Raw genomic sequence first — 14,893 nt, 5'->3', positions numbered from 1 at the left:
CTGATTGTGGGTGCAGTTTGAGTGAACCTTCTCTGCATGTTTTAGTGCAGATAAACTTTTAGTATGCAAAACTGCAGAATAGACTAAGACTAACAAAATGTAAAATAGGAAGGACTGCTGGAGGGTATCAAGAAAATGCAGCTGACAACCGCAATATGCTGCACATATTTTAGCAAGTCTCATTAACACATTAATTTTCGCTTACCATGCTGCAGAAATATTCACTTAAAATACTGCTCTCTGAATGCTTTCTAATCTGTCTTTTCCGTTTCTGCCTGTTCTTCTTCATTTTCTCTTCACGCTGCAGTACCCATCTGAGTCCTCTAGGCCGCGCCTTCCTAAGCTAGATTTAGAGCAGTGGTACAGAGAGCTGATGGCGGGCTCCGGTCAGCTCGGGCCCCCTCCTCTGCCAGCCAAGTCTCTGTCCAATCGTAGAGCGGCGCTGCAGGTACTGGCTCCTCTTCTCTTCTCCTGTTTGTTTCCTCTTTCAACACGCACTGATGACATTTCACTTTGTGTGATTGTGTGTTTGTAAAGTGATGAATCAATGTGGAAAAATAGAAATCATGTGTGAACGTGATGTTGGGATGACTCCTTTTTGTGGCTATAATGTGCACAAACCTCTTAAGACTTAAGTAATATGTGTGAAGAATTGTTTTGGTGTTAAAATAAAGCTGGGATTCTTGCCTCCAGCAGAGAGTCGTCAGAACCATCTGTCGTCAGTTGAAATAAGTGCATGCCTAACACTTTGAAGTAGTGACTTTGAAGCTTACAGTACTTACAAAAAGACAGAATTAAGTGTGATCAAAGAGCTCTTTAATGAAAAGGCCTTGTGTGTGTCTACACCATCTTTGATATTTTTATTCACAAAGTGAAATTAACAGCGGATTGAAGCTCCATTTATGTAAGCGTTTGACTGCAGAACACTAAATGTGCTTTAACAGGTTTCTCTGCAGGTTGTAGCTGTAACAGATGTGGAGTCTGGCATCATTCATTCCCTCTTCTTCACTTCTTCACTGAGGTATTATGTTGGCAGCAGGTTTATTCTTTTGTTCATCTGTTCTTCAGGTGTTTCGTTCAAAGTTGGACAGTGACTCGGGACAGCCCCTCCTCAGCTCCAGGTCCGGCTCAGCCTCACCCCTGCTCCACGGGGCGGCCACACTGGGGCGAAACACCAGCTCTAAGGTACAGTCAGGACTCCCCTCTCTTAAATACAGTAGAATCTACAGTCACAGAGACAGATGTTATGGTACTGACTGTGCCTCTGGCTTTGACCCTGCAGAGCCCCCTGCTGGCTGCTAACAGCACTGGCAGTTTGCCCAGGAACCTGGCAGCGACTCTTCAGGACATCGAGACCAAGAGGCAGCTGGCTCTGCAGCAGAAAGGTGACTCACCTGTGTTTGAAATGTCCTCTGCTATAACCCCAGCATTTCAGACAATTGGATTTTAAAAGACCATTGTATGTAGGCTTTAAAGTGCACATTTTGATTTGTACAAAGTTATCATCATGTCATATAATAGTCTACATGTTTTCTGTAATGTAAGTGTGGTTTGAATATATAAGGTGTGTGTGAAGTGACAGTTCTTCACAAACATGTGGAGCTTCACTAAAAGGATCAGAGGGAATGTGTGACGGTGTCTGCTGCCACCCACGGGCGCTCGGTCGGACTGCCCACATTAGTGTGTGCGGTGTTTAGGCTTTGCTCACCTCTGTCTGTGTGTTTCCTGCGTCGTTGCCCACAGAGCCCCTGAGCTGCAGACACAGCGTTGGTGAGGGGAGAGTGGCAGGTAGACAGATCCAGGGGCATCTGCTCATTCACTCTTTTCTCCACTGCATCATCTACCGCTGAGACACATCTGACACTAACTCCTACTCATTCTCTTACATTAAAATGATCCTCTTCTAACTCTGTTCTTTTGAGATGGCATGTGTTTTTAAAGGTGCACTGTGTAACTTTTCTGGTCAGGATCCATTGCCTGCTTGTCTCCATAGATATACTGTTACTTTGCTTGAAATATTCCAGCATTTTTTAGACTCATCTATCGTTTCTTGATTCAACTATAAGCGTTAAAAAATAACTTAATAATAACAGTGTGGTCACCTCTTCCCCGGTTTGCCTCCATCGAGATAAATATGTTTAATGCTTTACTGTGGAACATTCCAGGCAACGCTACGACATCTGCCTGAGTTTCAAAGTGCACCTTTAAAGATGTGTAAAAATAAAACATACTATAAACGGTTCCTTTAAAGTGCGTAGCTTTTTCTCACTTCTAAGAACATGAAAAAGCCAATAAGACATCTTCAACACAGCCGAAAGACCAAAGCCTGAACTTAGAAAGAAACTCCAACCTAATTTGAAATTTAAGCTCTACTCGCAGCTTACCTGTATTGATTTCTCCATCAAAGCTAACATTTACCAGTACTTGACACTTGGCTAGTGCATTTTCAAACTCCATAACCCAACTCTCTGCGCCTTTTCTTCTCTGCCGTGTCATTAACTCCTCTCTCCAATAAAATCCTTTTCATCTTTCTTTTGTCTGAAGCATCGAACGCGCTCTTTCTCCGCTCCATCAATCTTCTATGAACAGTCTGGCTGCACAAGGATAAATCTTGCATGTGTGAATCCGTGAGTGCGCTCCTCCTAAGCAGTTATTGATCTTGGCTTGGTATCGGGCGCGGAGTGGAGCTGTTGAAATGTTTGTACAGACGTTAAACTTTCTGTATTTTAAAGCAGCGCAGACGTCGCGGTGCATGGACAGTGGGTTTTTTGGTGGTGGTGTTAATCTGGTTGTTTTGTGTGGGATGCTTCAGTTGCAGAACGCATGACGGTTTAATCTGGTTTAATGCTTTTTAGGTACATTTAAGATGCTTTGTCATGTTCCCTCTGGTGGACCTATATATTTACAATTCTAATTAGCACAAATACTGTTCATTGGTTGCAGTTTAGATGTGACTTTGCCTTAAAACTTTTAAATACCGGTAGTCAAGTCCATAAACTGGTGCTTAAGAATCATGAGTCATTGCATTGTTATCTTTTCATTTGTCCCAAGAATTAAATAATATAATATAAAATTTGTTATAACTTAAACGTTTTGTGTCCATTGATCATTGGAAGAAAACTAAGCCTATAAATAAATCAATCAAACTCAATAAATCAAACTTTCCAACAACCAAACCCGACCAAAGTGCTGTACAACATTAAAAATAAGATAAAAAACAATAAAAATAAAGCCTTTTAAGATTGAAAATGCTGTAGTAAAGTCAAACATTGTGATATTTGTGGAATTAATAAGTAGGCGAACCTCAAACCAATAAAAAAAAAAAGGTTTATCTCACTTGATCTCTACAAATATATTTAAAATTATGGTCCACTGGAGGAACGGGACTAGTTTTCCCTCACATTTCCTCACATGTCGATAAACTCATCCCTTCTTCCTCCAGGCCAGCAGGTGATCGAGGAGCAGCGGCGGCGTCTGGCTGAGCTGAAACAGCGCGCTGCAGCGGAGGCCCAGTGCCAGTGGGAGGCGCTACACGGGTCCCAGCCGCAGCTCCTCAGCCCCTCCTCCCCCTCCTGCTCGCCCCTGCAGTCCTACGGGGTACACCACTCCATCCTGCACCACCAGCCCGCGGCCCGAGAGCAGCCGTACGATACGCTCAGCCTGGAGAGCTCCGATAGTATGGACACCAGCATCTCCACGGGCAACAACTCGGCCTGTTCGCCTGACAATGTGTCCAGGTAAATAAATACTGTACAACGTAGAGTAATCAGACTTTTCATCACGCTGCGTCTTTGTGGGATGGATAATCAGGGCATCAAGTCAATTTAAGGTTAGTCAAGAGAAGTTTAACCTAAATATCAACAAAATTTGGCTCAAAGTGTTTCCAAAACGATTGCCCGACCTCGTCTGTGTGGTTTGATCAAACAGAGGAGCTCACAGCAATGTCCAGATCAATAATTGTGAGTTTTCAGATCACAATATAATTATAAGAACAAAATTATGGTCTTTTATGATTAGAAGAATGGTTTGAGTGAAAGTTATACATAATCATAACATTAAAATTGTATATTGTGTCCACTTGTTATTCATTATAGCAGTTAAAATGATAGAAAATTCTCAAAATATTTTATAGTTAATCGCCTGTAAGATTTCCAAGTCTGTCATAGTTAACACAGGACAACCCTCGGCCGTCCAGGGTGTGTCCTCGTGCCGACATCAGCTCATTTAGGGCCATCTGGTCGTGTGGGATCGCTGTGTTGCGTTAAACTGACAGTGTGTGGGCTGCAGCAGATTTCGCTCATAACTGCTTTTCACAGCTCCCTCAAGACCAATTGTACAACTATTAGTAGTAATTTTTAAATGTGGCACTGAGCTAACTGACAGCTACCACGGGAGGAAGGCAAAATGACTAAGTGTCTGTTTTTAAACTTTAAATGGAGGCACAGTTAGTAGTAAGTCCGTGAGTAAGTAGTTTTTTTGGGACGTTTTAGTTTTAACAGCAAAACTGGACATATAGACAGCTGTCAAAGTGTCAGCGCTGTAATGAACAACAGCTAAAGCAAAGTGGACAGAGTGTTATTCGACGCTTTCCTTTTGAATAAATAAGACGTCATGATTGTCACACGGTCAAATACAGACAGTGCATTATGCTGCATTCATTGTCACCTGGGATATTTCAGCTGATATTTGCTTGTACCAGCACTTTTGTTTCTGCTGCAAAATAAACTTTTTAACACTTTATTTCACTGCTTATTTGTAAACTTTGTATTTAGTAGTTACAAGTTGCACCTTTTTCCAGCGTGTACAATTAAACATAACTATCGTACATTAGTCAACTGTCTGTCTTCACCATAATGGATGATAAATGATGAAGTTTAATGCCGTACAGTGGAACATTCTAGACAAATATCTCCTTTAGGTTTTACGGCTGCACTCGACTCAACTTTTCCACAGTTTGAACTCGTTATAAATTGTGTTTTTTAATGTGTTATGCTTAGAAACAAATAAAATGTTCTTCTCTTTTGCCATTTTTAAACCAGAGTTACTGTATTTACTTCATAAATCATAATTTCTGCGTTTCTGTGCAGCGTTGGAGGACTCGACGCTCTCAAGATCGAGGAAATGGAGAAGATGCTGAAGGAAGCTCAACTTGAAAAAGCCAGACTTATTGAATCTCGAGTGAGTTGTGTTTCAAAGGACCTCACACTGTTCAGATAAATCTATACGGAAAGATAAATGACACTACTGCAACTGTGCTGTTTACAATGTGCAACGTGCAAGTCAATACAGCTATTAATTTTTATGACAGCAGGAGAATAACAGTGAATATTTCGTGTATTCATCATTTTTATTGCAAATTTAAAGCCAGAAGGTTAGGACTGGACAGTATGAGATATCTTTGCCAGTTGAGTCAGAAAATATTCACATTTATTTGTCCAAAATCTGCTCCAGAATACATGAATAAATACATCAAAATGAATCTTGACCTCGATTAAAATAAGATTAAATGCTTAAATTGCTGAGTCTTTTCTTTTTCACTTTTTAATCCCTATGAACTTCTGAAATCGCTTTGAATTTGATGGGTTTTTTTTAATCAAAGCTGTAAAGTTTGTAACTAAATAATGGTGTTTAGGAGCGGGAATATCTGGCCCGACGACAGATGCTGGAGGAGGAGAGGAGGAGGAGAGAAGAGGCAGAGAAAAGACTCCAGGACGAAACTCTCCATCGGGAACAGCTCATCGAGAAGGAGGTTAAAATGAGGTCCAAGAACTTTGCCCAGGTCAGGACACGAATCTAGTAAATCTCCTGAATCAGTACAGGTTTTATCCGTAAATCACTGCAACAAAAGGTCTGTGTGACGTCTGTGTTGATCTGTAGCAAAAGAAAATATAAAGATTTATATTTTCTTTTACTAAATTGCAACAAAACCTTTCAGAAAATAAATGTTTCTGTCCAACCAAGGTAACTTTTCTGATGGGGGGTTTGCTACCAGCGTAAATCAATCTCCAAATGATTGTTTTGCCTGAAATGTTCCACTGTATCTCCATGGAGACGGATACAAATCAAGCTACAGGTCAGGTCTGTGGACGGGCGACCCTGCTTGTAAGAAGAATGCGTGTTTTTCCATGTTATTTCGGTGTATGTTTAATGCCAGACTGTGAAACATTCCAAGCAAAAGCAATTAAAACAAGCAAGTGGTGGATCCTCCTCCAGAAAAGTTACGTAGTGCACCTTTAAGTCCAGATTTAGTTGCTAAATATTTACCTTTTTAGTAGTTTGACGCTATCTTCTTGTTTAAATTAGATCTACTCTGTCAAATATTAATCAAAATCAATCAATATCCCACGATTTCTTCAAACATCTGATCTAATTTGTGCTCAGGCTCGTCCCATGACCCGATATTTACCGATCAGAAAAGAGGAGTTCGACCTGCGCTCTCACGTGGAGTCATCCGGACACAACGTCGACACCTGTTTCCACGTCATCGTCACGGAAAAGATGTGCAAAGGTTATCTGGTCAAAATGGGCGGAAAGATCAAGTCCTGGAAGAAACGCTGGTTTGTTTTTGATCGGCTTAAACGGACCTTCTCCTATTATGTCGGTAAGAACTTTAACTACTGATAAAAATGATAAAAAAGGAGAGAAGTTTTGTATAATCGTGATAAAAAAAAAAGCTTCTTATCCCCTATGTACGATACTGAAAACACGTAATGTATTTGTAATGTCTTAACATTTTCAGTGGCAATAATTGACACAAAATTTCAGTATTGTCCCATGTCTATTGTACCAAAAAATTTATTGTCACATGTGCTCTTTGCTGTCCTCTCCCACCTCAGTGCAATCATATTTAAAAAGAACAGTAATATATGTTTGCATTATAATTATTGTCGTTGCAATCATGGAAAGTAAACCACAATTAAATAATCATCTAAATAATCAAAATAAATAAAGAGAAATGATTTGAATGTGGCAAAATGTATTCACTCTAAAAAAGCCTGTGTCCTGTTTATTTTTGATAAATAATGACCTCGATTTAAGCTTGTGTGGATAAATAAAGGACAGAAATCGAGCTATATTTAAAAAAAACCCAAACATGACATGCATAAGTTACCGTTCCATCCCATAAATAAGTTATATAAATGTTGGTAAACTGCGTAGCGTCACTGAGCAGTTGCTGTAAAACGCTGAACTTGTTAATATTTGAGTTGAAAGTGTCTGCGCGGTGAGTTGAACATGCGTCCTCCAGACCTTGAACGCCTCATGTGTGGAGCGTGCTCTGGTGTAATTTGATGTTGCACACGGAGCTCTGGGACACTGGCTGTCAGCCCTTTGAAGTCCTCACAAGGTTCCGCTTAAAGCTGCTTAAAGCGTACCTTGTTGAAAGCGGGCCAGGGCAGAGGAGGTGTTCTGAGATTTCTTTGGTGCTAGTTGAAATGCTCTCCGCAGCTTGTCCTCCCAGGAGCAGGGTGGAGATGCGCCGCACGCCCTTGTCTCTTGACCTTGAGTTAAGTCTAACGTGAGGTGACAACTCGAGTCATGAGCGCTGCCAGGCCTGTCACAGGAATTACTATATACACTTATTCTTCCATATATTAAAGCTGGAACTATATATTTTTGGACTAAATATTCTTCATTGGTACTTTTTACTTTTTATTTGTATTAGTGGGGAACATTTTTGTGATTTTTTTCCCTTATTATAATAAAATTTGAGGGTTGAAACAATAACTTCTGTGGCTCATTTTAGATTCAGTCAAACTACTTTACTACTTTACTACTTTAATTTCTGCTATATTTTTATTACACCTTATGTTTTTGCCAATATTGTACATTTTCAAACCATATTTTTGGGATAAACCTGCTTTAGACTATAAACAAACCCAAAATTTTAATTAATTTATGCCATTTGACACATCCTTAGAGCACGTTTATATATAAAAAAACATTAGCTGAAGTAAATAAATAGCAGAATGAAACACTTTAGTAGCAGTGTGTATCATTAATGAGTCACAGAATTAATTTATCCAAGTCTACAGCTCAAATCTTATCTAATAATACAGAAAAATAACAAAACGTTTCCCAGTAATACAAATGAGAAGTACACTAAATAATCGATCGTTTATGTCATCAATACAGTGATCAGTCTAGACAATAAACGATAATATTTAAACTTTCTGAAGCGATATATTCCATTTCATGAGGTGTCGGGTCGTGACAGGTTTAAGCTCTCCTAATCCGTGCTAATCAAGACACAACTTCTGCGTCGGTTTGGCTCATTTACACGCACTCAAATGAGATGCAAACACAGGGCTGTTTGAATGCTAAACAGGTCATTAGCGGATAATAGCTGCGCGTTTAAAGGAAACAATTATTCCTCGAAATGAAGTGGTGCCGCGTCTCTACCTACTGCTCTTAAGTTGGCTTGTGCAGTGTTTGTGCCTGGAGGTAGAGAGGGGCGTTGAGTTCCCCACCGGTTCCTCACTGTGGTTCTGCAGAGGCTGATGAAACAAACTGCAATGATTTACCACAGCGGCGTAAGAATGCAGTCAAGTCTGAAAATACAATGAGAGCCCCATTGGTTTTAAAAACAGACAAAAACTGCTGCGCTTGTCTTTTTCCATCCATCATCACAAACTATAAATTGGTCATGATCAAAGTTGGACTTGTGTTTCTAAATTAGACGTTGGTTCAAACTGTGTGATGTTGATGTGACAGATTTTGGCTTTTCACATTTGAGCAATAATGACTCGTGTTTAAGGCTGTCACGATGTCAAATTTGTGCTTTTTTTTACGCTTACGTTAAGAAAAAACGACGCATTTTAACGATTGTTCATGATTATTGACCGCAGGAGTAAACTATAGTGATATTTGGAGCTGCACAACATAAAAAACACAATTTCAGCTGGTGCATTTATCAAATCACACACAGCACTTGTTTAGATAATAAAATACTCTGCAAAAAAACTAAAATCTTGCTTTACCTGTAGTTTAGACAGATGCAAACATGTTCTGACATTAATGTGATGTTAGTTTATCAGTTAAAGCTCCTGGACTTGCAATGTGCACTCAACAGAGCTCTACTTTCAAACATCTATTGCAAATTTAATGACAATTCCGCTCAAAATGGTGCAGTTCTATTCGTTAACCTTCTTTTTTAATTGTGTTATCTAATATGTAAGCGTTCCTCAACTGTTTAATTAACCATACGCAATTAAACTTTCTAAACTGTGACATAAAAACTCAATCGATTGAACTGAAATAATCTAATTTTGCTTGGCACGCTTATAATTATGATGTATTTGGTTGTTACGATTATATTTTGGACTAAATAATGAATCAAATAATGTTAATAATCCCCTGTTTTTGTTGTGTTTTTGTTGCGTTTTCTTACAGACAAACACGAGACCAAGCTGAAAGGTGTGATCTACTTCCAGGCCATCGAAGAGGTTTACTACGACCACCTGCGAAGTGCCACCAAGGTACGACCCCACTCTGCCCCGCCCCCTCACCCCTCACCTCTCACCTCTCACCTCCATCCACTTTGCTTGCTTTGCTTATTTTTGCTTTTCTGTTTTCTGCTTGTGCATTTGTGTTTTTTTTTTTTTTGGCTGGCCGCTGTCACAGAAAGGACCGTTCAACTTGAATCTCACCAGTGTATGTATATCCAGTGTTTACGTGAGTTTTTATAAGGAAAATTATGTCAAAAACTGAGAAAAAAACATTGATTAACTTGTCTTTAGGTGTTTTTAACGATCTGATTTGTGTGTGTGTGCATGTAAACACCATAAACTGTTAAAAAAAAAGTGTAAATCTATGGTAAACACACACCAAAAATCAGATTTAATCACTGCGTTGTTTGATTATTCTCTGATCTGACCTGATTTCGACTGTCCGTGTAAATGTTCCCAGTGTTTGTAAAATCCTCCTGTAACCCCAGCACCTCCTTGTTTAAAAAGAGAAGGACGAGGCTTGTAAAGGAAACGCATTAAGTCCCTAAACCCGTCTCCAGTAGTGCGAGCTGATCCCGCATGATCCCTCTGTCCGTCCCAGTGGTCTGTTTGAAGCCGCTACAGAAAATAATCGTACGAGTTTTAGTCTGTTTAAATCCAGCAGAATTAACCGCTCAGGCCTTTACGGTCAGCCCGAGTGCAACAGCGATTCACACGTACCATGTCTAATTATCCTCTCTGTCCTACTGTACTGACGCGGCGCTGCAGTATTTCTACATTTCACAGTTTTATTTAATGTTTGTTTTAAAAATGTAGGTGTAAGTGCTGAGGAAAACTGTGATTTTTGAGTAAAGCTGCAGTATTTATGGTTATTGAAGGAGCACTACTGTGTAACTATAGAGATGTTATTATTTTGCCTGGAATGTACCATAGTATGACAGAAAAGTTACATAGTGCACTTTTCAGGTGATGTCCTAGACCACATACAACCACACGATAACACAATACAGTGGTTCCTCGTTTATCGCGGGGGTTATGTTCTAAAAATAACCCGCAATAGTTGAAATCTGTGAAGTATCAGCTTTATTTTTTACATTATTCTCTATGTTTTTGCAGCTGTAAAACCCCTCACCACACACTTTATACACTTTTCTCACACAAGCATTAACATTTTCTCACATTTCTCTCTTGTTTAAACTCTCTCAAAGTTCAAACCTTCGTAGATTTTAAAAATAAGCACAGTATTATAGGACGAAAACAAATACTACACTGTACTGTAAATAAAAATAACAGCTTTTAAAAATACTTTAACTAATTTGATTTTAATGATCGGCCTACGAGGTTGGACACATAAGAAATGATTAACAGTGACTCAGGTGTATTTCACAGTTCCTCTGACCCCGCCTCTTCCTCTGACCCCGCCTCTTCCTCTGACTCCGCCTCTTCGTCCTGGCGCCGCTGTAATGTCCCGTAATGTTCTTTTTCCTGCAGTCACTGATCCACAAAACTAAAGCAGATCCATCCGCCCAATGGTCTTGTTGCAGTTACAAACGTTTTTGCTCCTTGTTAAAACCGCTCTTATGTTATTTTTCTCCTTCTTTATGCGACGAACAGAAGATTAATTTATTCCGTAATGGCGCCCCCTACAGCTGCGTAACTTCTACTTTCCTTCAGCATGTCCAGAAGTCCAACTTTTTCTGCGACGGTTAGCATCCTCCTGGGTCTTTTGGCGCCTTTGTCGGTGCAGAACGTTTCATCGACATTGTGGGTTTTGTCGGGGGGAAAACAAATTGCAAACGTACAGCACTTCAGAGTCACACTGAGATCCAACGTTTATGTAAATTTGTCTGAACACATTCTGTACTGGACAGGAGACACGGCACGGAGGAGACTGATGGACAATGGTCTACAGTCCAACAGCCAATCAGGACGCACGACACAATGGTCTACAGTCCAACAGCCAATCAGGACGCACGACACAATGGTCTACAGTCTCTTAGCCAATCAGGACGCACGACACAATGCATGTTCATACGCTGTAAAAAAAAAAAAGTAAAACTGCACTAAAAAAATCCGCAAAACAGTGAGACCACAATATAGCGAGGGACCGTTGTATTCCAAATAATAACGTTGTGTATTAAATTTTTTTGTTTGTTTTCTGTTTTGATTGAAAAAGCCCCTACGCTTTTGTAATGTTGTTGCACCATTTTCTTCACACCTTTTATAAAACCACACACCTTCTTTACTGTATTTCTTCCCTAAGATCTCTGCTGATCTTTGCCTTTGCCGCCTCGACTTCAAACTCTTGACATTTTCACGTCATAAATCCTCCTCAGCTCCGTGCGTGTGTGTGTGAAACTGACGGCACGTCGCTGAGTTTTGACTCCACTGTGCGGCTCTGATCAACTCTGAACCTTTTGATTTCACTTGTCACTTCCAATGTCACATAACAGAGGGAAAAGTTGGAGCGTATTTAAAGAGATGTGTGAGGTTCAGAGGAGGAACAGGCGACACTCATCACAGGAACATGCCCCAAACGTTTGTGTAGATTTAAAGAAACACTCAGTACGACACAAAAACCATGAAGACTTTGAGAAATTTAGCAACCGCAAATGATTAATTCAGTATTTTTCTAAAGTAAGTAGCAAATATTAACTTGAATTTTGAAGTGCGGTGTATTTATCCAGAAAATATTGCTTTAAATCAGGAGGGTCAAATTCAAATTCACACTGGGCCAAACTCAATATTTACTGAAAAATTGACTGCACCTGATGCCGGTCTCTACTCTACAGCGCACCAGCAAAGCATTCTGGGATGTGTAGTGTTAGTGGTGCATGTGGGGCCAGCTCTAACGCACATTTGATATGATCTCACGGGCCAAATATAATTACACCACGGGCAAAGTTTAGCCTCCGGGCCTGAGTTTGACATGTGTGGTTTAAATGATAAAACTCAAGACCAGTTTTTGACTCTGATGGGATAAAAAACGTTATTATTTTTACTCTTCACATGTAGCTGTAATACTGGATCTGATATTTAGATTTTTAGCTCAGAGTTGACGAGTTTTATTGTTCTTGTATTTGTTTACGTGCTGTTAATGTAGCTGCTTTTGTGCACGACCGACACTTTGTTGAGATCCCGACAAGTTGATGTGAAGGTTCTATTCATCAGTTATTGCTCTATTTTAGTTTGGAGACTGGAGGAGTTGCAATTGCTCTGGTTTTGCTCTTGTTTTGTTATTGTTCTGCTGTTGTTTTGCTCTTGTTTTGGCGAGTTACGGCTGACAGTAGCCCTTGTTTTCAGAAAATAAACAACCAGAAGAAGCTCACCAGAACAGTACAATACTATAACTACCAGTACATGTAGATCAGGAGTAATAACTTTTACTTCTACAAAAAATGAGAAAATGTTTCCCACAAATACAAGCTACATACAGTAAATATAGAGCACATTTGATCAATTAATATGACGACTTTGACTTCATGCTATGGTATTAATATTAATTTTTAGTGATGAATATTGTAACTATCCAAAATCTACACCCTTTTACCCCCTGCTTGCCTTTCCCTTATAAAAAAAAGTACCTGTTAAATAGTTTTTAGTGTCAAACGCATGGCTTTTCTCATTGTTTTGACCACACTTATAATATAAACTGAATATTGCTGTTAATAGTGTTTGTTTGTTTCCTTAGAGCCCAAACCCTTCGCTGACGTTCTGCGTAAAGACCCACGACAGACTGTACTACATGGTGGCTCCTTCTGCTGAGGCGATGCGGATTTGGATGGACGTGATCGTGACGGGGGCAGAGGGCTACACTCAGTTCATGAACTAAGGGAAAAAAAACTCTGCCACATCTGTCCCGTGTGACTTCACTTCCTGTTTCCTGTCCCACTGAGGACACATGCCTTCCTCTATTCACTGTCAGTACCACAGGTTTTTGATTTTGATATTTCTTTTTTTTTTTTTTTTTTTTGTACGTGATTCTGTTCGGATCAAAAAGGGAGACACGCTCAACTCATGACTGTACATAAACCAAATGTAAAGACTCTAAAAGCCTTTCTATATTGCCAAATGGAGATATTGTAGTTACTTTTTTGTATTATTTTATCTTTTTTACTTTTATTCATCGATTCAGCCAAAAGACTCAATGCCAATGTTTATTTTAAGTGCTCTATTGTCACCATTGCTTTTAGTTTATCATACGAAAAGTGATCGAGAACGACACTTTAGACGACGGCGACTTGTCTGTTACTCGTCTGTGAAGAGTCAACGCACCAAGTGTTCACTTTGTTTCTGACACTACACCACATGCAGTGTATCCAGTGTATTTATTGTAAAGATTTCGCTGAATCCAGGTTCACCAAATTCATGTTTTAGATTCACTACGGCTCAGGAGTTCACACTGCAGCGCTCCATGTCTTTAAACCAATATAAAAGTACCGGTAGCTGCTAATTTTTAACCACAAATTGATTTAAACACCAAGCATTTTATTACTACAGCAAATCATTTCACAAATTAGAAAATCTTTTATATGATTTTCTTGAATTTGTATATTTTTATATTGGTTCTTGCATATCTCCAGTGTTTAAATTGTATTTAAATGTCGCTATCTCTGTATTAGGCCCATTTGCCAACTCAAAATGCATATCCATCGCTCTACCACGCGAGCAGTTTTGCCAAGTAGCCTTTTTTAGCTGACTTGACCATGCCCCTGGACAACAGATGTCATCACTGCCACTAGAGGGCGCTACAATGTCCAACACAGGACCACAGGAGATAAACTATACAGTAAAAGGACTAATGCAACTCAGAACTGTGCCTTGAAACTGTCCAGTGAATTCATTACGGGCTTTTGCTTTAAATCGGTTGGCAACGTGGATATTGAACGAGTTTTGAGCCAAACTACGAGTAATTTGGTTGAAAATAATTTAATTCTACCTTGAGACCCAAGCGCACGTCCAGGGATTAAACAAACAACTGCAAAACTAAAATATTCTTCATTGTTGATAGTTAAAAGACCCATCGATTTGGACGACATTACGCTGTGATTTTTGGCGCATGTGAAACTGTTGTTTAGTTTCATGTGTTTTAAAGTAATTTATGGTTGTTGTGCCTGAGATAGTGACAAAAGAGACTAGTGAAGAGATCTTAATATATATATTGCATCTCCCTTGCCTCTATTTTGAACGCACCGATATCAAAACGTGTGCAAACCAAACTATGAACACAAGGCAAGGCTGTCTGTACGTATCTAGTGCTATTGTTATCTATGTGAAAAGAGGAATAATAATAATATACTGTAAAGCGGATGCCTGAATGAATATCTTACTATAAAAATGAAATGATATTGTAAAAAAAAAAGTACAATTTTTACTTATTTTTGTCATTTTAGAAAATTTATTGTCACGTTACATTTCAAATTGTAAATGGTAGTGATGTATCTACT

The 14,893-nt window shown here is 39.4% G+C and overlaps 2 protein-coding genes across 11 annotated transcripts in view; both read left to right on the top strand.

Moving 5' to 3' along the window:
• Positions 1–14,821, top strand: part of phldb1b (pleckstrin homology-like domain, family B, member 1b) — a 99,621-nt gene extending 84,800 nt beyond the window's left edge. For all 10 annotated transcript variants that reach the window (XM_055226082.1, XM_055226084.1, XM_055226085.1 and 7 more), the window contains 8 exons: positions 1,069–1,185; positions 1,283–1,385; positions 3,443–3,737; positions 5,088–5,178; positions 5,633–5,779; positions 6,382–6,601; positions 9,391–9,476; positions 13,138–14,821. In XM_055226082.1, coding sequence (XP_055082057.1) covers positions 1,069–1,185; positions 1,283–1,385; positions 3,443–3,737; positions 5,088–5,178; positions 5,633–5,779; positions 6,382–6,601; positions 9,391–9,476; positions 13,138–13,278 — 1,200 coding nt within the window. In that variant the 3' untranslated portion in view covers positions 13,279–14,821. The remainder of the gene's footprint in view (positions 1–1,068; positions 1,186–1,282; positions 1,386–3,442; positions 3,738–5,087; positions 5,179–5,632; positions 5,780–6,381; positions 6,602–9,390; positions 9,477–13,137) is intronic.
• Positions 1–14,893, top strand: part of LOC117380703 (A disintegrin and metalloproteinase with thrombospondin motifs 15-like) — a 246,113-nt gene that overhangs the window by 54,635 nt on the left and 176,585 nt on the right. The window lies entirely within an intron of this gene.

Source organism: Periophthalmus magnuspinnatus, chromosome 13 (assembly GCF_009829125.3).
Source record: "Periophthalmus magnuspinnatus isolate fPerMag1 chromosome 13, fPerMag1.2.pri, whole genome shotgun sequence".
In the NCBI taxonomy this organism is placed as follows: domain Eukaryota; kingdom Metazoa; phylum Chordata; class Actinopteri; order Gobiiformes; family Gobiidae; genus Periophthalmus; species Periophthalmus magnuspinnatus.
The sequence above is the reverse complement of the archived record's forward strand: the minus strand, read 5'-3'. Positions and strand labels throughout refer to the sequence as shown.